Below are 23,234 nucleotides of genomic sequence, written 5' to 3'. Positions count from 1 at the left end.
TTTGGAGCAGAAACTCTCCAATGACTCCTGACGTTACCAGAGCTGATAAAGGCAATTATGCTTACAGATAATTAGTTGTGTTAACATAGCTGAAGTTGTATGCATCTCTAGGCGTGCACCGACTTCCTGGCCTGCTTTTGTAGCAAAGGGAGTGTTTGTATGTAACAGGAGAAAGAGAACCAGAGCCCAAGCAACTAGGAATGGCAGGGCCCTGTGGTCACTGTCCTTTGTGTTTGACACTTTTGATCTAACTGGGGAAAAAAAAAAAACACCTCAATATAGTGAACTGAACCAGTCTCCGAGGCAATTCTACTAAAATGTTGTCATGTTATCTTCAGGAAGTGACCCTGTACTTCCTGGCAGAGCTGAATGAAGACATGACAGCTGTTCTGGTTGTTCTTTTGACCTAAAAACACTAAACTCAGCTCTGCACTCCTCTCACCCACACCCCAAAATCACCCTCTGGCCTGATTATCCAAAGATAATAAAGACCAAGAAGGTGACACTGCTGGAGAAAGGCTTCTGGCTGCTTAGTGCTTCTGACAGGCACCATGCAAGCGGAGTGCAAGGTAAGAGGGAGGTGTTTGTGCAGCAGGAAGCTGAGCTGAGCTTGCTCAGGCTGGGCAGAGGGTGAAGAGCCATACAAACATTTGTCCACTCATCCACCTGCCCTGTGAGCTGAACTCCTGCTGTGGGGTGCTCTGCCTGGAGTTGTTCCCCCTTGGCAGGGACCCAGGTTTGCACAGCCACTGCTGCCTGCCCTGGTTATATAAAACCAGTAGATAGTTGCCACCCCAACAGGGTATCATGTATCATATTTGCACATGCCCATCAAAAAGCTGGAGTTACACCCTTGTGTTAAGCCAGGCTGTAAATCTGCACAGGCAAACACACACACACACAGATAAATAAATAGAGGAGTGAGCTGAGGGATTAAAAGAAGCCCTCTCTTCTCTACCACCTTAGTGATTTCAACTTCATAGCTGAACAATTGGCATGGGGGGAGTGTGGTTTACCAGTCTGACTCAGCCTCATGTTGTAAATCAAGTTTTACCACTGCCTTTCGATGGGATCCTGAGCAGAGGGCTCAGCTTCCCTCAACCTTTGCACCTTTTGCTTCAAAAGAGGAAATACTCAGGCCTAGGAGAGGGTGAGGAAGAAAGGGTCACACTTAAGAGTGCTTGTAGAGGTGCTTGGAGTGAGTATCTCTGGTGAAGGGCACTGCTGTAGTGCCACATGAGGCTGGGAAAGATGGTTTAAAGCAACCTTCTAAGGAGCTTTTCTGTAACTATCTCATTCTTTGTTATGTCGCATTGGGCTGATGGAAGTTCATTGCCCTAGAGAGCAGGGAATGGGTTAAGTTACTCAGTGGTCATTTTTTTAAGTCAGAAGCCACATATCCTACCTATCCTAAACCAATGAAGTCCTCACAAATTGCACAAATTAATGTAACTCATTTGAAATCCATATTAGAACCACTTCTCCCTGTATAGATTCATGTTTGTTCCTGCAGCATTGGAGAGGAGGGTCTGTGTCAAACATCTGCTCTGCTTTGGAGTACTTTGATCACCATCTGCATCTGGCTGAGTTCTCAAGTTTGGCCAGGAAAGCAGCTGACTTTGAGAGACAAGATAGGGGCCAGCAGCAGCTTTTGTATGATTATATATTCTACTTGGTCAAGTAGGAAAGTGCCTTTCCAGCCAGCAGTGCTCATTAAAGATAAAGGTTTTGTGGTAACATATTGCTCTGACAGACTAGGAAGGGCTGCAGATAAACCAGAATTTTAGGCTAGAGGGATTATCAAATATTGCAGTGTTGCAGGCAGAGATTTATCAGCTCTATAACCCTGGTTCCTATTTGCCTTTGTTAAAATCCTTTTGAAGGGTGACAGCATTCATGACCATTAAAACTGTAAGCAGGCAAAAGTCAGGATTTCTTATCACAGGAGAAATGGAACAAAAAAATTGGGAAAATTACAGTGGAAACCATGTCATGGTGAATAAGTCAGGCTTCAGTCTTGGGGAGAACTGGCATCCAGCCTACTTTCAGTTAGATGTTTTCTTTTCTTTTTAAACTGTATTTTGGATTTCCTTGTCACCTCACAGCCTTTTAAGGTCAGGAGCACTGAACCCCATGCATATTTATTAGATGTAGACATATTTTGCAAGTCACCTTCACAACAACTTCTTTTCTTTTCCTGGAAAAACTGGTTGGTTACATAGAGACCCAATTTGCAAGTCGAGTCACTGGAGTTTATTAATTAACCCTTATTAGGCTGGTTGCTCAAGGGACAGATAAGTTTTTCAGGGTAATTTAATTTCCTACTCTACATTACTCACAGGCCAGACTTCTATTTAGGTTTCACAATCCAGATTCCTTCACAACCTGCACAGTCAGCATCCTGGCAGGGAAACAGTGGTCCTGTTTGAGAGAGGACAGTGGTCCTGGTGTCTGAGAGAGGGCCAGAATTAATTGTTAGTTCTTCCCTTGTTGTTTTTGTGACAAAAAGAGCAGCTTTGTGCACCTGCAGATGCTTCCTTTGCCTTAAGCTGATGGAGAAGCTGGAGCAGAAAAGGCAGGTACTGTTTTTCCTCCCCAGACTCAGATGCATCCCTGAACCTGAGCTAGAAGCACTCTGTCTGTTTGCTTGTGGTATTTCCAGACCTGCTGAAGGCCTAGAAAGCAGAGCCACAGGAACAAACACAGTTGCTTCTTGAGGCAGAGGTTGGTGTGCTGGGAGACAGGTTGTTGGAATAAACACAGCTGTGTGTTTTCCATTCCAGCCTTCTCATTTACTGGCTCAGCCAGCCAGGTACCTTCTCTGTGCAAACAGAGTGTAACTGCACCTCCCTGGAGAGCTGCTGGGACTATAGGATCTGCTTTCCCACTTCAGCTCAGATGGGCTCCTCCAGTGTTTAAATTAAATAAAGCTGTGGTTGTACCTTTTACAAGGAATGGGTAGAGCTTATTAATAGTGAGGAAAACACCCTGCCAGGGAGTAGACAGTCAGCAACTGTAATCAGTTGTGCTTTCAAATGCCTCACTGCTTCCTGTTCTGCCCTGACCATCTTCCAGCTGTGCTCCCCAGGTTGTGGTTGCAGATAAATCCTCTGAGTTCCCTGTGAAGATGACTCTTCCCTTTGAAAAGAAACTTTCTACCTGCATTGCTGTAACTGAGAAGCTCCAAACAGATTTAGCTTGCATTCCCATCAACTCTGGGCAAACCCACAGCCACAAATCCTCCTGTTGAGGGAGCAGTGGCCTTGTTTCCAGGAGAATAGCCTGAGGCACAGAGGCTGCCCACTGGCAGTGAGGGCAGCTCTAAGAAGCAGTTCATGTTCCAGCACTGGAGTAATTCCCACTGCTGCACTGAGTTCATCTTCACTGCTGGGTTTAGGTTGGCTAATGAGCATCTCTGACCTTGATTTTCACTTCAAAAAGAAGCCAGACATGACATGATTTTAAAAAGCAGGATTTTCTGTACAGTCATAGGGCCAGCAGCAATGTCTGCAGCAGGTTATTACTGCAGGATCCCCAGTGGGGTGTGGGGAGCTCCCACCAGGCTTCCGTGCTGCAAGAAAACCCTCACAGGTTCTGCATACAGGCAGATCCACTTGTCACACACCAAAACTTGTGTGTGTGTCACCAGGACTCGTTCAAGCCATGAGATACAAGGCTCTGTGGAAAAGTAGCCTTGAGTTATCTGGATGCAAAAGAGAGAATTCAGCACCTGTGGCAATGAACAAAGTCAGGCTCTGTTATCAGCTTGGACCAGTGCCACCAGCAGAGACAATCTGCCATTTCCAATGTGCCTTTGCAGTTGAAGCTGTTTGGACCCAGACTTGGGGAGTACAATGCTGGGATTATCATCACACTAGGGGCAGGAAGCAGGGCTCCCTTCCTGAAATTCACTGAAGTCTTTGCAATCCAACTCATCTGGTTGTATCCTCCCTTCCCCTTTTTTTTGCAGCACTGCCTGGGAGGGACAAACCCGATACCATCAAGTTCTCTTTTCTGGCATCTCGTGTACTAACAAGCATTGTCCTACCAGCACTTCCCAAGGTGAGTTGGCTTCCCTTGTTCCCAGGTAACCCAATTCCCTCTCCCTGTTTTTCAATTAAGCAGAAATTAATTCCATGCCTATGAACCACTGGCCACATTCTGCTGCCAGGTACTGATAAAAATGCAAAATTAATCACTTGCCCTCCAGCACTGGGTGGAACCCCCAGCCTCTTCATACCCACAGTGCAGATTCCATCAAGCAGGAACGTGTGGCCAGTTACAGAAGGGGTGAACTGAAGTTTCCTAAGTGGAGGGAGATAAGGCAAAGAGAGCTCTCCTTCTTCTGAGGCACAGATTTTTATCATATCACAAGAGCAAGCAGCTGAAAAGATTCCAGTCATGAAGCACTGGGCTTTGAGAACGGGTTAGACTGCTGCCTTTCTGTGGGAGACTCCTGGATGGGAGCTGGGATGAAAACTAGTTCTTAAACAGGTTATTCCCACTGCTATGGCTCACAGCCATGATCAGATGCTCAAGTTTTTTACTTACCTAATTCTGTGTAGGTTCCTCTTGTCATTCCCCTCAAGGGGGCCAGAACGTGCAGCTGTATTTAGCCACCATCTCAGATTAACATTACCTCAAAAACCCTGAATGCAAAAAAAAAAACCAAAAAACCAACCCACTAGTTTGGCTTGATGTTGAGTGGCAGAGGTAGTATTTTATTTTTTTTGAGTATCCCTCCTCAAGGACACTAAAGAGTTTGTAAAACATCACTAAATGAAAACAGAACATGGCCAACAACAAAAATGCAAAACTGCCAGAAAGTAAAACACATTCAAATATCAAAATATAAGAGCTAAAGTGCTTGAGATAATTTGCTAACTATGCAGAGTCTGGACTCATTCTTCCCTGTATAAATGCTGCTTTCCAACAGCACCTGCCTGGCTGCATAGGTTTCTTCACCAGTCTATGGCAGGATAACACTACTAAGCCAGAGCTATTACCCCAAAGAGCTTGGAGCAACACATTTCTTTCCATCCCTCATAAATACAGTAAGTTAATAAATAATATTCAAAGAAACACCTTTTACAGTTCAGGCAGCTGAAGCTGGACTTCCAGGAAAGTGACTGTATGGATTTCCCATGCAGTGAAGTCTCTGGCACGGCCTGAAGGTGAACAAAGCTTTGGTGGGATTTATAAAGTGCTGTCTTTTAGTGTTTTATGCCTGTCTTTAAGTAGTGTTGGTTTTGTTTTTTTTTTTTTTAATTTCAAGCCAGCACCAGGGGGGGGTGAGTTAAAAAAAAATAATTATGAAATAACAGACCAATTTTCAGTGGATGCTGGAGACAGACAGACATTGCAGTGTGCAAAAATGTTTTAAAAACAAAACAAAAACAACCCACAACCAAAACCCAAACCAAAAAAAGCTCAACCCTAAAAATCTAAGTCGATGATGGTAAAACTTTTCATCCTTAAAAATGAACAAACACACACCAAGCACCGAGAGCAAACCTGAAAGCAGCCTCTGCCTCCCGGGCCCCTGGCTTGTTCCAGCAAGGATGGTGACAGCCTGACACGAGCTCAGCAGCAGTGGCTCTGAGCCTGAGCCTGCAGGCACTCAGTGCAAAACCCTCCTGTGGGAGCCATCCAGCTTTCCCCAGAGCCCAAGGGAAGCTCCCTGCAGACTTCAGGTCTTCAGGTTTTCCCTTCAGACTTCAGGGAAGCTCCCTGCAGTTTCGGATGGGCCCCACAGAGTGAAAGTGGGGAGCAGGATCTCGGTTTACAGTTCCTGTTTTTCTACCCAGCCACAGAAGCCACCCTCTGAAATTCCTGAAGGGTTTTTTTTTTCCATCTTCCCCTCCATGCATGCACTTAACATCCATTACACGATTAGCAGTTACACATGCATCCCGATGGGAGAAAAGTCCCAGTCGAGAGGAATTACTGGTAGTAAGAAAAGAAACCCAGTAGAAACACTGGGAATTACTAAAGACCCAACTCCCTCGAATGAATCCGCGTCCCCGTTTTAACCAGCCAGGGGCTGGAGCAGGAAGCTCCATAGTTTGGGGGGGTGTGTGGGTGCGTGTGGGTGCAGGGGGAGCAAACGGGTGCGGTGCTGCAGCCCCTCAGCAAGCCACCCCCTGGCCCAGTGTCCCAGCCCACAGCTCCAGCACCAGCCCCTGCTGCTCTCACTTGTGAGCTGTGTTGTTGTAATCGTCCTGTGGCACAGCTGGCAGGGAATGCTCTATCCTGAACTCTTCCTCCAGCCCACCGGGTACCTTGGTCGAATCTCCCCGGGCTGCTGGTTGGTGACTGTCTGTGCTGCCCCCTTCCAGCCCCAGGATCTGTCTCTGCACCAGCTTGGAATAAAGGCCTCCTTCTTCCATCAGCTCCTTGTGGGAGCCCTGCTGCACCACGCGGCCCTTGTCCAGCACAATGATGTTGTGTGCCTTCTCCACAGTGCTCAGCCTGTGAGCTATGACAAGCACCGTGTGGTTCTGCAAATCGCCGTAAATCGCTTGCTGAATCTGCACGGGAGGAAAAAGACAGCAGTGCCTGAGCGTGGCTGGCTGGGCTTCAGCAGGGGGAACAGAAGCTTTGTGGTCTCTTAAGAAACCTCTGGATGGGAGGTTTGCTAAACAGAGGACAGGAGATTCACTGCAGCACTGCCAGCACCAGCACTTCCAGCAGCCCAAAAAACCATCTCTGAGCAGGCGGCCCTTGGGTGAGGTACACACACAGGTCTGATCCTGAAAGCTGGGTCCTGGGCAGAGCTGGGCCCCAAATCTGATTTACAACTGCAGGAAGCCAACGCCTGGCAAATGCAGCTGGCAGGGAAAGCAGGGTTTTTTCCTGGGTGTATCAAGGCAAAGCAGGAGAGAGCTGTTTTTCAGCCAAGAGACAGACAACAGCACTAAGGTCTAAAGGCAGGCAGCTGGCCACCAGGTACATGTCACACTGACACCCCTGGCCAGCCAAAACCAGCCCCTGGTTGGCATCAGACACCACACATGTGGCTGAGGACTTGTGAGCCCACAAAGTGCTTCAAGGTCAGATGCTCACACTGCCCCACACTGTGGACCAGCAGCTCCCATGCTCCAGGATCAGGAGACATCTCATCCTTGAACTGGCTTTCCCTGCTGTCATTAAACCAGTGAGGCCAAACTGCAGCTGGTAGAGCTGTTTGGTTGTCACATCCCAGTCAGATCAACCAGCTCCACCTACAGAAAGCTCAGGGCCTATCCAGCAAGCCTGGCTGCTTTGGTGCTTCAGTAGGGATTTTAGGTCAGGCAGTCCTCTCCCTGCTGCAGTACTATTTTTTTAGGGTTTTCCTCTACATCCCACCCACCTCCCACTCTTGATAAATCAGCAGAGATCCATCCCTATCCCATCAGGGCTGTCCTGTGTTGGCTGCTGGGAGCACAGGATTACTCCTTTCGGTCCAGCAGCCTCAGGACCAAATTCCTGTTCAGGAATTAGTCTCTTACCCAAAGCTCTGACTGCATCATGTCAAGACTGATCCTGTCCACACAGGCTGGAAACTTGGAACTGAAACTCCTCCAAACCCAGGCTGCCTCTTTGGCCCAAACACCCAGGTCACCAACTCACCGCATGCTCGCTCTCCGCATCCAGTGCACTCGTGGCTTCATCCAGGATTAGGATGGGGGGAGCTCTGATCAAGGCCCTGGCTATTGCCACTCTCTGCTTCTGGCCACCTGACAGCTGGGCTCCTTTTTCTCCTGCCTCTGTTGGATCAAGAAAAAGAGGAAAGGGTCAAAATAAAAATCAAGAGCTGCTTGGAAAAAAAAAAAAAAAAAAAAAAAAAATCACATTGAGCTCCCAGCCAAAACATCAGGATGGCATCATGGTTTCAGGCTGCAATCCTCCCCCCCAGCAGCAAGTTCTCCACTGTATTGTCTCAAGGTCTGAGGGACTGATGCTGCTCTCCTGGGATGGGCTCAGAAATCCTGCAACAGGTCAGTCACCCCAAAAGGCAGCTGGGGTGCTGCCCCTCTCCATGTAACCACCTCTACAGTGCCTCTGAGCTGCCACCAACACGTGTCCACCACTGCCCTGCCTGCCTTTCCATCTGAGAGAGTCTCTGCCTTCCCCAAGCAATGCTTTCAAGTGCAAACAGAGGGATTTTGGTACCTGTGTGGTAACCATCTTGTAGCTCAGTGATGAAGGAGTGTGCATTGGCTTTCTGGGCAGCCTGAACAACTGACTCAAAGGAGGCTGAGGTTAAGCCATAGGAAATATTATCTGCAATGGAGCGGGCAAACAGCACTGGCTCTTGGCTCACCAGGGAGATCTGCAGGAAGAAAGGGAAGAACAGGCCATGAGGAGCAGACAACACACTGGCTGGTTCATCAGTGTTTGTGTTCTTGCTGAGTGAAGTCTCAAGCAGCAAAGCCCCACCATTAAAGCAAGATCTAGGAGTGCCTCAGTGTGAGTTTCCAGCCAGGACACTAACAGCAGCAGCAGCCCCAACCATTGTATACTGGGAAGCTGTTTTGCAGGGAAGAAAACAATTGGGACATTGGTACATTGGCATCTGGGATTCCCCCTTTAAGACCTTGCTGCCTTTTTGCTCCAGACCTGTCATTCCCATTACTGTTTGCTCTTCCCAGTATAGGAAACCAGTTGCTGGGAGAATCCAGGCTGGACAGACCCTCTCCCAGGGTCTTGCTGATTTTCTCTTTAAGGCCAGTAATTACACTTGGGCTACATGAATGAGCCCTTCTGCATCTTTTAATCCAAAATTAGCAAGTTAGGGACATGGTTGCTGTAATTCCTTAATTGCTTAGCAACAGCCTCCTTGTCCTACCTTACAGTTGCTCACTCTCACATTCAGCCTGCTTTCTTTAACACTTAATATTGAAATAAACCAAACACTCCAAACTATTCCTCAGAACTGGGCATGAAGAGAGCCAGGGGGACATGATCATATTTTAAATGACTTCTCCCCATGCTCCTACCACCACACTGGGCTTTCTAAACTGAAAGCCTGGCTTGTCTTTTAATTTTCACTCAGTATGGGCAGGGAATGTAAATTAGTCCCACTGAATTTGGCTTTCCAGCCTGTCTCTGATCAATTGTTTTCAGGTTTTCCTGCTGACTGGTGAGGCCATTTGCTCTGGGGGCAAACAAAGAAGTTACTTGCAGAGGAGATGAAGGCTGATCTGTGCTGACACACAGACAAGAGTCAAGGGGCCCAGACCCCTCCCCTGGGTAAGCCACCCAGCCCCTCTGGTGCTCCAGCTGCTGCCAGGATCCCCAGAGGTTTAACTCCCCATTAGCTGAGAACTACTTTAAGGTAGAAAGTGCTGGTGGAATGAAAAACTCTTTTTCCAAGCCCGTTTTATATAATAACTAATCAAACAACCAAAAATATATTTCTACTGCACTGGCCAAAAAGAGTACAAAACAAAATATTTTTTTTTTTTTGGTCTGATTTTGGAAGGCTTCTCCCTCCCCATAAAACCACTCCTCCACCCCTTTCCCTTCCGCCCCCACAAACTATCTGCATTCAGTTCCTGGACCACCTCCAGCCTCCAGTTTTCTGGATATTTCAGAAGCTGTCAGATCAAACCCAAAGCAACGTGCAACCCCCTGCCATCCCTCCCCCCTGATCCCAGCAGGTGAAAGGCAGAAGACACGGATCAGTGGCTCGTACCACGGAGTGCAGGTACTTGTGATCATACATGTTAATGGGACACCCATCCAGCAGCACCTGCCCCTCTTGCAGAGGGTAGAAGTTCTCCAGGATGTTGACACAGGAGCTCTTCCCACTCCCTGAAGGACCCACCAGTGCTGTCACTCTGCCAGGGTGCAGGGTGAAGGACACATTCTGCAAAAATGGATGGGAGAGCACACTCAGGTCACAACTCACTCTTGGTCACTCATCTCCCACATCAGCCACCTCTCCCGCCTCTGAGGAAGCAATAAGCCTCCAAAACGGCTCTGGATCCTCCTGCTGATTTAGCAGGCCCTCTAAAAACTGCAAACCAAACCTCTTTTCTGCCTTCCCCTTCCCCGTGATCCCAGCCCCCAGATCCCATGGAAACAGCCCGAGAGTTTGGCACAGAGCCCCGTGCCACACTGACGTGCTTAATGCCTGAGCAGGGAACAAGGGGTTTATTAATAAACCCCATTCCTTGTAAGGCAGGCGGGCCCTAACCACCCACTGTTCCTCAGAATCCCTTTGGCAGCCTGCTCCTGAGCCTCCACTCCTCTCCCGAGGAGAATTCCCATGGGATGGGGGACCACGGAAAAGCGGCGTCGGGCGCCTCGTGGCGGGGAGCGCCCCGTGCCCGTGGGGCTCACCTGGAGGACCTGAGTGGTGGAGCGGGTGCGGTAGGAGAAGGTGACATTTCTGAACTCCACCTTCCCTGCCACCTGCTCTGGGGCCAGGGTCCCATCGTTCACCATCGTCGGCTGGCGGTCGATGAACTCAAACACCTTCTCAGCAGCTCCCACTCCCTGCATCAGCCCGCTGTAGACGGAACCGACGGACTGGAAGGGAAGAGGCAGAGGTGAGAGCTTCCCAAGTGATGGAAAAGACAAGGAGAGTGGCTGAAGGATTCCTAAGTCTGGCCTCTTGATGTCAGCTACAGCCAACATAGGAAAAGAAAGCTTTTCCCTCTCTGCAGGGTGTGGAGGGGATCTGTGGATGTGGCCAGGGGATTGTCCGGGGAACAGAAGAAAGAAAAACACAAAATTGGGAAGAGAAGATGTGCACCAGGAGATCCGTGGCCCAAACTCCCACCAGAATCCTCCTCCTATCTCTCTTTCCTCAAGCCCAGCAGCTCCCCAGCCCACGTGCAGCAGCACATGGCCCCAGCCCTGAGGGCCACCAGCTCCTTCCCCAGCACACGGATCTCCAATGCAGAGCAGCTCCAGGTTGGGCCCTTCTCTGGCAGCCAATACAGCTGTGCCTGGTGGACTGACCAGGACCATGGTCCTGGTGGATTGACCACCACATATTTCCCAGCTACAGCTGCTGCATGCTGACACTGGCTTCCTTGGAATAAACTCCCTTCACATCACCTCTTTTCAATATTAAACTCAGAGCTGCAGAACAGCTTGTACTGCAACTGCTTCTCCCACCAGAAGGGGAAAAAAAAAAACCAACCCAAAAACAAAAACCAAAAAACCAACCCAAACCAAACACACAGCCTGGAAACACCACCAGAGCCAGCAGTCAGCCCAACAGATGGTGAGAGCCAGGAGAGCTGCTTCCAGCTCTGCTCTGCTGCTGCACAAAGGCTGAAACCACGTTTGGCTGGGAGGAAGCCTCAGTTTGATCATTTCTGCCTGGCTGAGCCAACCTTACCCCTCTGCAAAGGAAAGGCAGCCCTGAGTGGGCTCCACCATCCCAGCTTGCTAATGTGCTGCCAACGCAGCAGCTTGCAGGCTATTCCAGGGAAAAAAAAAAAAAGGTAATATAATTAAGCTTTTTATGAAGCCTGAAATTTAACAGGCAGCTTTGTAGTGCTTGGGAGGCAGCCAGGGCTCTGCCCTTCAGCCCGAGCCCTTTGGTCCCCATGGCCTTTTCAGGGGAAAAGGTGTTTTGGGCATCTTCAGGTTGTGAGGCCACAGCAGAAGGGGAGCAGGGGTTGAGGGGAGGATCAGCCCCACTGGTGGGTGAAGCCACAGCACCAAGGAAATGCACTGCAGGGTAGTCCAGCCCTGAGACTGCCCTGGGACCTTCTAGGAGATAAATGTCATCTTGAGATCAGGTAGCCCAGACACTCACCTCCATGCAGTCTCCTAAGACAAACTCATAAATGATGAAGGATATCAGGTTGCCACTTGTCATCTGCTCCGAGATCACCAGGTGCCCACCATAGTAAAGGATGCTGACCTGGACCACCAGGAGGGTCAACTGAAAGCAAGGAAACACCCCAAAAATCAGCAAAAACAATAGCATTTTGGTGTGTTGGGAATTACTCACAAAACAGCCCCCAGTTTGTGCACTGATATTTATTATCTGAGCCCTGAACTGAGCATCTATGGCAGAGCCCATAGGGGTGAGAAGGGGAAAGCAACTCAAGTACTGCATCTGATTTAAGGAGCTGGGCTGGGATCTTTCAGCAAATCAGAATTCCAAAGGGACCATAGCCAAGGAAGGAGAATTTAGCTGAAATTATGGAGCATTTATCTGAAATCATGGAGCATTTCATGAACTTGTCCCTTGGCCTAACGTCCTGAAGTGTAATAATTGAAGCTCAAATTATCCAACACAGAGTCACCTCAGCACTAAAATAAACTTTCTGTTCTGTGAGTGTGACACATTTTAATTTAGAACACAAAACCAAGCCAAGAGTTAATGCAAGTTAAAAAAAAAAAAAAAAAAAAAATCCTCCTTGCAGGTACAAGTCCCTGCAAGCATAACCTCAACTCTTGACTGAGATCAGTGCGGGGGGGGGGGGGGTACCACCTACTCCAGAAAAAAGACAGATCAGCTGGGATATGACAAATACCAGCCCCTGCCTTTATTCAGCTGGTTTTATTCTGAGCTGCCTGGGTGCTCAGAGAAGCAGCAGTGCCCTGGTGCTCTGTGATGTTTGTGGGACAGGCTGTAAATTCCCACAGACAAAAATAATGGGGGAGAAAAAAGCTCCTATTGCTCTGCCATGATCTGACCTTAAGACCCCATGTTCCCTTTGAAAAAGACTCTACCAGGGCTGTGCTAAATCCATCTTCTTCTTTCTACATAAGCCCTGCAGGAGCAGTTTTTGAGGGGTTTTGCAACCTTTTACTCAGCAGGATCTGTGCTGACCCAATTCAAGCTCCGGCTTCACCTGGAAACCCAGGAACAAGCCTAAAATTCCTCTCCTTTTGCTTCCAGCCTTGGATAGCCATGAAGTTTCCCACGGCTGCAGGAGGGCACCATAACTCACCAACCCTTCACCAGAGGCTACTTAGAGATAAGGGCAGCCTCACACGATGGTTTCACACAGCCTTAATTATCAGCCCAGGCACAAACCCCAAACCATCTGGTCTTGAACGATGAAAAAAAATTTTGAAAACAACCCCGAAACAACAGAAAAGCTTGAAACAAAAAAACAAAAAAACCCCACCAAAACAGTTCTAAATGCCAGCAGCCTCCTCCTCCTCCTCTCACCACCCACATGCAGAAAATCTCCATTTCTGAGCAGAGGAGCTCAACCAACACCCCGGCTGTTTCCCGGAGCCCCGGAGCTGAGCTGGCACAGGCACACAATGCAGCACCACACCACATCAGCACGGGGTTTGCCACGACCTTGAGCACTTATCAATTTTACTCCTATTTGCAAGGGAAACCAGGCAGTTTGGTGGCACATGCAGCACTGCCCTCAGGGCAAACGGGATGTTATTTTTTTGACGAGCAGGGAAGGAAAAAAAAAAAAATAGTACTAATTAAGAGACTGCAGATTACTGCCAGCAGACATCAAGGCTGGGCTCACCCTGCTCTCTGGAAGTGGAGGAGAAGCACATGCAAGGCACCACATGTGTTTTGGGATCACATCCCATTCTTGTCCCCAGTGAAGGCCCCAGCACTGGCCACCTACCCCACTGGACCAGACGTAGTAGGTGTAAGCCATGGCCTCTCTCTTGTTGAGTTTGTAGACCTGCTGCAGCTTCTGCCAGTAGACATTTGCCTCTGCCTCCTCGTTGGCAAAGCTGCGGACGGTCTTCATGGCAGAGATGGTCTCCTCAGCGGTGTTGTTGGCCTTGGCCAATGCACTCTGCACGTCCTTGGAGAGTTTCTGCAGGGAGGAGGAGGCAGAGAGGGCTCAGTGGGTGCTGGGCTGCCCGTGACACATCTACTTGCACACCCTGGGCTTGGGAAAAAAGGCACAGTGACAATGTCTGAGGCCACGGGCAACAAGGATGAGCACTGGGATATATCCCACACCTCAGGACAGCTTGGGATACTGTGCCAGGAGGAGAATGGATTCACTGTGCTGTCCCTAAGGAGGGACCTGTGCTGCAGGAGGTGAAGTGCCATGTCCAGGGCCACTTGAGAAGCTTGCAGTGGAGCTACTGCTCCTGGTGCTCTGATAGGACAGGCCAGCCCAGGAGCCCTACCAGGAGTTTCCAAGTCAGTGACAGGTCTGGAGACAAAGGGCAGCTCTACTTCTCCCTCAGGTGCCTGACCCTCTGGAGGAGAGCTGGGGCTTGGCAGGCAGCACCCATGTGTATCATGTCCCCAGCACAGTGGAAAGCCCCAGGAATGTGAGGAGCAGCAGTGCAGGAATCACACGGTCCATGGGACAATGTATTGGCCACAGGTGGTGGCCTTTGGTCCACACTTAGCCCCAGGGGGACAGAGGGAGCTCAGCACTGGCTTTAACCCTCTCTTGCCATTCCAAAGGGAGAGCAGGGGACAAATTGCATGAGGACATCCCATGGCCAAGCTACCTCTCCTGCCAAAGATGCTTCCACTCCGGAGCATGAAGCAAGGTTAGAGCCAAGGCTACACTTGTCTGCCCATGCAGGTTTAATGCTGCCCCCACCACAGGCAGCAAAGCCCCCAAGCATCAGTGCCACCAGCTCAAAGGCCACCCCACAATCTCCACGATGGCTTCATGAGGGGAACAACCTAATGTTGTGGTGCTGTGGCACACCATGGACACGCCAGCTGCTCCTGCCTACCTTGTAGTACTTGCCATAAACATCAGACACCAGCATGATGATGGGGAAGCCCATGAAGGTGACGAGTGAGAGCTTCCAGGAGAGGCTGAACATGAAGAAGATGACCCCTGTGGCCTTCACCACGTTGCGCAGGAAGATGTTGATGTTCTGGGACACCAGGTCACTCACGATGGTCGTGTCCGACGTGAGGCGGGAGATGACGTCCCCTGCAGCAGGGAGGGGTTGGGGAAAAAAAACAAAAAGAGAGAGAGAGGACACATGTGTCACCTCCTCACTGTGCCAGGGCCCAGATGGAGCTCACCACTCAAGCCACCCCTGGGGCTGGGGGTCTGAGGGGTGGCATGGAAAGGGAGGGAGTCTCCAGCCCTGTGGATGTGAAGCAAACCAGGGCAGCTCAAATTGCTGCATGCACGAGGGACATGAAGTGCATCTCAAGGCACAAGCTACAGCCCTGGGTCACCACAGGTGTCTGCAGGACAGCAAAGGGGACTGAGGCAGCACCCTGTGCCCAAGGGCACCCTGTGGGCATGCAGAGCAGGCATGTACATGGAGTGTTTGCTGGAATGATCCACCTTCAGAGCTGTCAACACAGCCCCAAATTCATCCCTAAATGACACCAGGAGCCCTCCAGGAGCTCACCAGGGTCTGCTGGCACCTTCTCCTGCCATCCCAGCAAGAGCAGGCAGGGCAAACACAGCACACCCAATGCAGAGGAGGTGGCTTCAGGGAAGGTTTTTGGGTTTAGATGTCTGTGCCACAGCCTGGAGCTGACCTAAGTGATCCTGAAGACATGGGTCTGGCTACCAAGGAGCTGAGGTCCTACAGTGCCCCTTGGTGGAGCTGAACAGCCAAAAAGCATTACTCTGAATTCCTAAATACTTGGTACATGTTTGAGTCCAGCTGAATTCCCATGGATTTTGTAAATCTGGGGTTACCCATATCCCACTTACAAGAACATCTCCGGCGTCCTCAGCTACCAGGGCACCCTGCAGCAGCTCCTAAATATGGCAACAGCCTCAAAACTAAAAATACCACCAAGAAGAAAGCAAATGTGGGAAAAATTAGCAGCACTAGGACCCGCACAGGGCAGGATAGGACCAAATGGCAGGCAGGGAAAGCCAAAAGCATGGCAAAGCTTCACACAGCTGTGGTTCCTCATGCCCAGAGCAGGGCTGGAGCGCGGCAGGCACTGCCAGGAGGAGGAAAGTGGGTGTTTTGGGGATGATCAGAGCTGAGCACATCAGCCCTGAGGCTGCTGGATGGCTGTCAAGCTGTTTGATGGCAATGGGACATCCCCAGAGTGCTGGGCAATCCTGTTCCAGCCCGACAGTGGGAAGGGAAGGGGTTTTTTTAGGGTGGAAGGGAAGAGCTTTCTGCTGCTGTATCTAAACACGAGCACTCGGGTGCCCCCGGTCTGCGGGGCAAAGCAAGGGGAACAAAAGAACAGGGTGGAATAAGAGGTGTCAGAGCAAATCCAGGGGAGAGAGGAACCAACCTGTGCGATTCTCATCAAAGAAACTCATCTCCTGGGCCACCAGGGACCTGAAGAGGCAGTTGCGAAGGCGAATGTTGAGTCTTGCAAATATGAGTGTGAAAACACCACCCCGGATACCTGCGGCAAATGAGCTGATTGCAGATAAGAAACGTTACAGACCAGTGGACACAAAACCCAGCAACACAAACAACCCCACGTTGGGCAACGCTCTGCTGGTACCACTTCCCACCCTGGCAAGAGATGCCTAATCCAGCCCCCACCTCCTCTGGGTGCTACCAGCAGAGGGACAGCTGGTCCTGAGCCCTGCAGTGACAAGGTTCGGGAGGAGATGCAGCGCTGTTGGGACAATGCTCCCCGAGGAGCCCACTCCTGCTCCCCCACCCCCAGCAGATGGACATGGAAGGCCACCACGACCTCTCTGGCAGTGACCCAGCCTGTGCCCACCACCAGGAAAACCCCAAACTCCTCCTCATCATGGCAAAAACCAAGCCCCTGCAGTTACCTTCCTATGGCGAGCAGTGACATGACCAGCACTGCCGTGGAGAAGCGGTCCATGCTCTTCTGCACCACGATACCATCAATGGCCAGCCCTGTGTAGTAGGGCAGGAAGGTCTCTCCTGCCAGACAAGCACAGAACACGGGGTTTCAGCCCCACCTTCAGCACAGGACCTGTGTATTTCCAACTGTGATGGCCCATGGACAACCTCATCCCCACCATGGAGATACTCAGCCATCACATGAGATGTCTCAAGAGCCACAGCTCTTGGTGGCACATGGAGATGTTCACTTGCCAGTATATTTTATCCCCTACTGCATTTATTGGGTTTTTTTTTTTGCCCTGTGGCATTTTTCACTCAGCCCATACAGGATGTGCCACTCAAAAGCAAGGCTGGGGTGCTGCCAAGTCCTCCCCACCACAGCTCCTTCCTTCACAGTGAGGATGGGGAGCACACCGTGGCCTCCCCGGCCTTTCACTCACCCAGCGCAGCCACAAGGAGGAAGAAGGAGGCAATGCCCAGGAAGATGGCATCTGGCTTGGTGTAGGACAGCAGCTTACGGATGGTGGGACCTGCTGCCTCCTTCTGCTTGTCCCGTGGGGTGCTGCCATCACAGCTCTCCTCTGCCTCAGCACGGGACTCAGAGCCAGGCCCCAGCGTCTCGCGGGAGGAGGTGACGCAGGCCAGCAGCTGCCACAGTCCAAAGGTGGCTGCCAGCGCCACGTAGGTCCAAGCAAAGAGCCCCCAGAACCACGGGTCCTTGATGGTCTTCCTCACTTCTGAGTAGAGCAGCAGCTTCACCATCATGTAGATGCCCATCAGGAGGCAGACGATGGCGATGAAGGTCCGTGACGCCCGGAGGCGCCGGGGGCCGTAGGCGGTGTTGGTGGCCACGCCGATGGCGGCCCCCAGCAGCACACAGCTGCGGTAGAGGCAGCCCCCCCAGATGTCCAGCAGCGAGTTGAAGATGTTGAAGTGTCTCAGGTCCTGCAGGACATCCCGGCCACCCCGGCCGTGGGTGTAGAGCAGCGTGGTGACCACCACGTCGGCCCCGCTGAGCACCAGCGTGCTGGCCACCGCCTTCCAGGCGCGCATCCTCACCACGGGGCTGGGGGCTCGCTGAGGAGATGTGGGCAGCCCCTAGCACAGGGGGGATGTGGTCATGGCAGCCTCTGCTGGGGGGTGAGAATAAGGGGGTGGGGTTGTTATTCGGGGAGGTGGCAGGGAAAGGGAAGCAGGGTGGGGCAACAACCATGCCAGCACCCCAGGAACCTGTCCTGACTTTAGACACTGCTAGACTCCTTTGTCCTCTGCACATCCACTTCATCAAACGAGAAGCACAAAGATAAATTTCCCTCCAGGAAGCCTGTGCCCATCCTGAAGCCCACGGCAGGAACCTGCACCTCTTGGTGGGGAACTTCAGCTCTGGGTGATGCTGGGACATCCGTGCAGCCCACACGTCCTGCACTACAGAGCTGTGTAGGTGTTCAACTGAGAGGTTCATGACCTGAGAGTCCCTCCTCACCTTTCCCAGGACAAAGCTAAAACCCAGAGCTCCCTCAGGCCCCTATGAAAGCAGAAAGGAACAAATTGCTCAGCAGAAGAACCAGGGTGGATGGCAAGAAGGGAGCAGCTTGTCATACCCTGCTGTCCTCAGCCCTCTGGAATATGAATTTGGGATAACCCACTAAGGGCAAGCGGGTGGCACAACAAAAATCCCAAGAGAAGATTAAAAGGGGGTTGTAAATGCACAGGGAGAAGGAGTCTCCAGGGCAGGACATTTCCTTCACTGCTGCCCTGGCTCTGACCAGCAGCAGCGATGCTGAGGGGGGGGGGGTAATGGGTTGAATTGACACAGAAAAGGGTGAAAATCTCTCTTTTTAATTTTTTTGTTTTGTTTTGTTTTATTTAAAGGTAGCAAACCGCCCTCCTGCTCCTGTGCTGTGCCCACGCGTCGGCACCAGGGAGGTGCCCGATCCCCAGGTTTGTGCTGCGTGGTGCAGAAGCGTGGGCCAAGCTCCGGCCTGCGTGACCGCAGCCACCTCTGCAGCCACCCAAAACCAAGCCCTGGGGACACGGGCAGCCCTCGGCACCGGCCACGCTGCACCCCTGCCCGGGAGGGGCTGGGGGTGGGATAAAAAGCTTAAAAACGGGAAGCCGGGGGGGAGAGGCTGCAATGTGGAGAAAAAAAGGGTTGGTGGGGTGGGTGGGATGGAGGCAAAGCCGAGCAGAGGGATCGGGGGAGGGGGCTGGAAGGGCTCCCCAGGGTGCTCCCTGCTGCAAAGCTGCGCGCAGCCGGCCCGGAGGTGGAGAAGGAAAAGGAGAAGGCGGCCACCCTGTCACCTCAGCTCCTAAACGGAATGTCCCCAAGCCCTATCCCTCTGTCCTCCCATTACGAGCTCCCCTGAAGGGACAGACCCCCCACGCGGGGCCGTGCCCGCCACAGCCGGGGGGGGTGGGGGGGGGAAAGCACCCACGCAGTTTACTGCCACCCCCTCTCCCACCCTCTGCAGCACAAGGACCACTCCCGGCCCGTCCGGACGGCTCTTACCCGGGACGTGGGGTGCTGATGGTGGTGTCAGCCCGGTCCGGTCCGGCCCGAATCGGCGGCGGCCCCGCCAGCGGCGGCGCGTCCCGGGAACAAGGTCGGTGAGGGGCGGGGCTTGAATTGGCCACGCCCAGTACCCCGCCCCCTCCTGCGGCGCGGTCGCGGCCCCACCCGCGGTTTAACGGGGCAGGTGGGTGGGTTCCTCCTTTTACCCCTCCGAGCTAAACCTTGCCCTGCCCACGCTTTTCTCCACCTTAGAAAGGTTTTTATTTATTTATTTTAAAACCAAACAATTTTTTCGCCGTTTTAAAAACCTTATTTGATCGATTTTATTTCATTTCTGCAGCAGAAGGGGGAAATACAACACATAGGATTTCCTTCAAAAACAACCAGGGCAAAGGCTCAACATCGCTTTTTAACAACCCCCTAACGAGAGGCTCGACAGGGCTTTTAATTAACTCCTAAGACAGAGGGATTCATATTTTCAGAAATTTGTAATTCGTGTATCAGCTTATCGATTATTTCTCCCCTTCAAGTCCCCGTGGCAGTTCCAGAAGGAACTCAGGCTCTTCCCTGGCATCCATCTGGGTTACACAGGTGACAAGAGGGAGTGATTAGTGTCATTATCCCAAAGTTTTCCTTTATTTTGGGACTTTAAAACACCCCTAAATCCCTCACCGGTGTAGGAACAAGCTACAGGATTCCTCAAGTTCACTCTGGTTCTGGAGAGAACAGAATGGTGACACTACAAAGGAAAAATTCATTCTTCTCTGCCTGGATAACAAAACTAAAAAACGTTCTGTCCTTGATTTTATTTCTGCTAATCAGTGCTTAAACCAAACAAACAAAAAAACCCCAACACCTCACTTCAAGCCATTCCCACATCCACCAGGAACGCAGCTGGACCTGCCAAGACTCTTCCAGGCAGACCCCACGGTGGGGAGGACACTTTTAAGCTGTTGGAAACAAAAGGGACAAAGCCAGGCCTGGTTTCTGGCTCTCTTCTCACCTGCACCCAGACCACCCCCGGGGCTCTGAGGCAGCCACTCCCACGGGGGCCTTTTCCACGCCCTAATAATCAAGGCGGAGCTTTTTTTTTTTTTTTTTTTTTTTTTTTTTTTTTGGCACGACCCAAGTCTCTGCCTGCCAAGGCATACAGGAGGATGGTGCCACTTCCCTGGGTCAGAGGGATGGTCCAAGGGTAAATCTGGATGGGAAGGGACTGAACATTGGTCTGAACCTTCCCCTGCAGAGCAGCCGTGTCTGCACCTTGGACTCCCCCACAGCTGGGCCACAAACCTCGGGGACAGTTCTTGCTCCTGTCCCCGACCCTTGTAGGACCCCCCAGAAACACCCCAGGGGGCTAGCTGGTTTTCTTCACACTGGCCAGACTCTGCTCAGGTGCCAGGACTGTCTCAATCTGAAAGGACACAAACTGCCCAGGTTTCAGCTCCTCCAAGGAGCCAGCAGCCCCGCTGCTCCCAAACACAGCATCTTCCACTTTGAAGGTGAGAGAGGGCAGGCCCAGACTTTTCCTTTTCATCCTCTTCCGTTCCCGTTTGTAGGCTGTGCTCACGTTGGCCATCACCTGCAGGGCAGATTGCTTGGGTTGGGCCTCGAGAAGCTGCTTGGAAAAAAAAAATTAAAAAAAAAAAAATTATTAACTCCCATCCATCTCGCCCGGGTGAGAGCGGACGCTGCAGAGCTCAGCTTGGCAAGCAGAGGCACAGCTGGCTGCACCCTGCAGCAAGGGAGGGACTAAGCAAGGTCTTTCCAGCCTAATTGTCACCAGCCCCAAACTAGCAGGAGACCTGAAATGAGAAGAAATTGTGATTTCCTGGCTGTGCTTGGAGGAGCTGTCAGATCTCTGTATCAGCAGAAGGGGTGGAGGCTGGAGTCACACAGGGCCAAGGGGAGCTTTTATCACCTCCTGCCAGTCACAGGAGCTGCAGGAGGGTCTGCAGTGACCTGGACACCCCAAGTGGCCCTGGGGACAGGGCAGGATGTGTTGGTGTTACCCAGACAGAGCTCTGCTGCCCCGTGCCCCACTGTGCACCTCCCACCAAAGGGGAGCCGAGAGAGTGAGCCTGGGGGATCAGCTGGGAATAGATCCCACACATTCAACTCCCTCCTCCCCCCTGTCCCCTTTTAGTGGTGCTATTCCCTAGCAAGAAGAATCCCAACACAGGTGGGATCAGAGAGGATCATGTAACTGTGTCTGAGGATAAGAAATGACTGAGCAAACAAAGCACTTGAGCCCTGTCTATCGTTTTTTGGCACAGGGATTGCCAAGCACTTCACAGGGGACACTGAGGTCATTGATCAAGTCAGGAAACCAAGAAACAGAGAGAAAATGAGTTGCCCAAGATCACCCAGCACATTAGAAACAGCTGGGAACTAAATGCTGGCCTTGTCCCCAAACCCTGCTGCCCCACTGGGCCACTCATTAGTGCTCATAGTAGCCCAAATCTCCCCACCAGTTTCTCTCCTCCCATTTTGGGGCAGGGTTACTTTTAACATTCTTAATTACACAGCATCTAGAAAGGCTTTTTGTCCTCCCCTAGGGTCAGGCTCCCCTGGCTGATGGGAGATGCAGATCAGGAGGAAGAGTGCTGGGACACAGCTCCCATCAGCCCTGCTGGGGTAACCCAAACCTTCCCACTTCCTCACCCAGCTCAGAGCAGCAGCAGCACCACCAACCTCCCTGGGGCACCCAAATGGTGCTGGCTCAGAGGGTCTGGCTCTGCTTCAGGGCACACCCTGAGGTGCCACCAGCCACCTCTCCACTCAGGACAAACCCAGTGGACTCTCAGGCAGAGCTTAGGGGTAGATTTAGGTTAAACATCAGGAAGAAATTCTTCCCTGTGAGGGTGCTGAGCCCCTGGCCCAGGCTGCCCAGTAAAGCTGTGGCTGCCCCATCCCTGGCAGTGTTGAAGGTTGGATGGGGCTTGGAGCAACCTGGGCTGGTGGGAGGTGTCCCTGCCCATGGCAGGACATTGGAACTGGATGAGCTTTAAGGTCCCTTCCAACCCAAACCAGTCAGGGATTCTGTGATTAACCAGCTCATTCCTTCCCACCTCTCTGCCACACTGGAACCCATCAGCTTCCTGCTGTGCTCAGTGAGCCCTCAGGCACAGGACTCCTGTCAGATGGCAATTCTGGAAGCTGGGGCAGGCTCTGCCTCAGCAGGCACACAAATCCTTTCCCTTTGCACACCCTGGGGCCAGGGATCTCAAGGCACTTACAATTTCTTTCACTGCATTCTGCTGCTCCTGCACGCTGGCTGTGAAGGGCAGGATGCTCTCTGCCTTGCCAGAGCTCCCCCCCTGCTCTTTGGAGTCCTTGACAAAATCCACCTGCAAGGGACAGGTATCCAGGTGTTACCCCACAAACAGAGCAGTGGAAACCCCCTCCTGGATTCCTGGTGGGAGTTACCTCAGAGGACAGGCACACGTATCTGTTGAACATGAGGAAGAAAGGGGTGTACTTGGTGCTGGAGTTGACCGAGGTGCGGAAATAGAAGAGGATGGGGTCGAGGTGGGAATCCCATTCCCCAGGCTTCTCGTTCACCACGTTGCAGATGGAGGACTTGAGCACCTCAACACTCTGCTGGTCCAGGCCCAAGCAGTCTCTGGGGTCTGCAGGGCTGAGGGTCTGGGAGATGTTCCAGTGCTCACACAAACGCCGACTGACCTGCCAGGGCAGAGAGGGGGGGGTTGTGCCCACGGGAGAACCCAGTGGTTCTGAAGCCTCTGCAGGACAACATTGATGGAGTCAGGAAACCAAGAAACAGAGAGAAAATGAGTTGCCCAAGGTCACCCAGGACATTAGGAACAGTTGGGAACTAAATCTCCCAGCGCTGTCCCTGTGCTGGGAGATGTTGCTGCTCAGCAGAAAAAAAAAAAAAAGCTCCACAGAAAAGTCAGAGCCAGACAAAATGTTTTGAAATGAATGTTCTCAGGCTTGAGGCTCTGCACAGCACTGGGAAGCTGAGCTAATCCCCAAGGAAGGAAGGAATCTCGTGGCCACCATCTCCCAGGACCTTTCC

At 51.7% G+C, this 23,234-nt stretch overlaps 1 protein-coding gene across 3 annotated transcripts; it reads right to left on the bottom strand.

Moving 5' to 3' along the window:
• Nucleotides 1-4,700: 4,700 nt before the first annotated feature.
• ABCB9 (ATP binding cassette subfamily B member 9) lies at nt 4,701-19,305 on the bottom strand. 3 transcript variants are annotated; one of them, XM_071762849.1, is made up of 12 exons: nt 19,190-19,305; nt 17,121-17,813; nt 16,644-16,758; nt 16,142-16,272; nt 14,647-14,852; nt 13,560-13,757; nt 11,762-11,890; nt 10,330-10,518; nt 9,680-9,853; nt 8,155-8,314; nt 7,612-7,748; nt 4,701-6,530 (listed from the first exon to the last, which is right to left on the bottom strand). In XM_071762849.1, the coding sequence occupies exons 2-12, from the start codon at nt 17,731-17,733 to the stop codon at nt 6,192-6,194; spliced, it is 2,391 nt and encodes a 796-aa protein (XP_071618950.1). In that variant the 5' UTR covers nt 17,734-17,813; nt 19,190-19,305; the 3' UTR covers nt 4,701-6,191. The 3 variants fall into 3 exon arrangements, with proteins under 3 accessions (XP_071618950.1, XP_071618949.1, XP_071618951.1); XM_071762848.1 differs by having other exon boundaries at nt 17,121-17,810; XM_071762850.1 differs by lacking the exon at nt 19,190-19,305 and adding an exon at nt 19,143-19,165 and having other exon boundaries at nt 17,121-17,810.
• Between the last annotated feature and the right edge of the window lie 3,929 nt (nt 19,306-23,234).

Source organism: Heliangelus exortis, chromosome 19 (genome assembly GCF_036169615.1).
Source record: "Heliangelus exortis chromosome 19, bHelExo1.hap1, whole genome shotgun sequence".
Classification (NCBI taxonomy): Eukaryota; Metazoa; Chordata; class Aves; order Apodiformes; family Trochilidae; genus Heliangelus; species Heliangelus exortis.
This window is presented reverse-complemented; position numbering and strand designations above follow the sequence as displayed.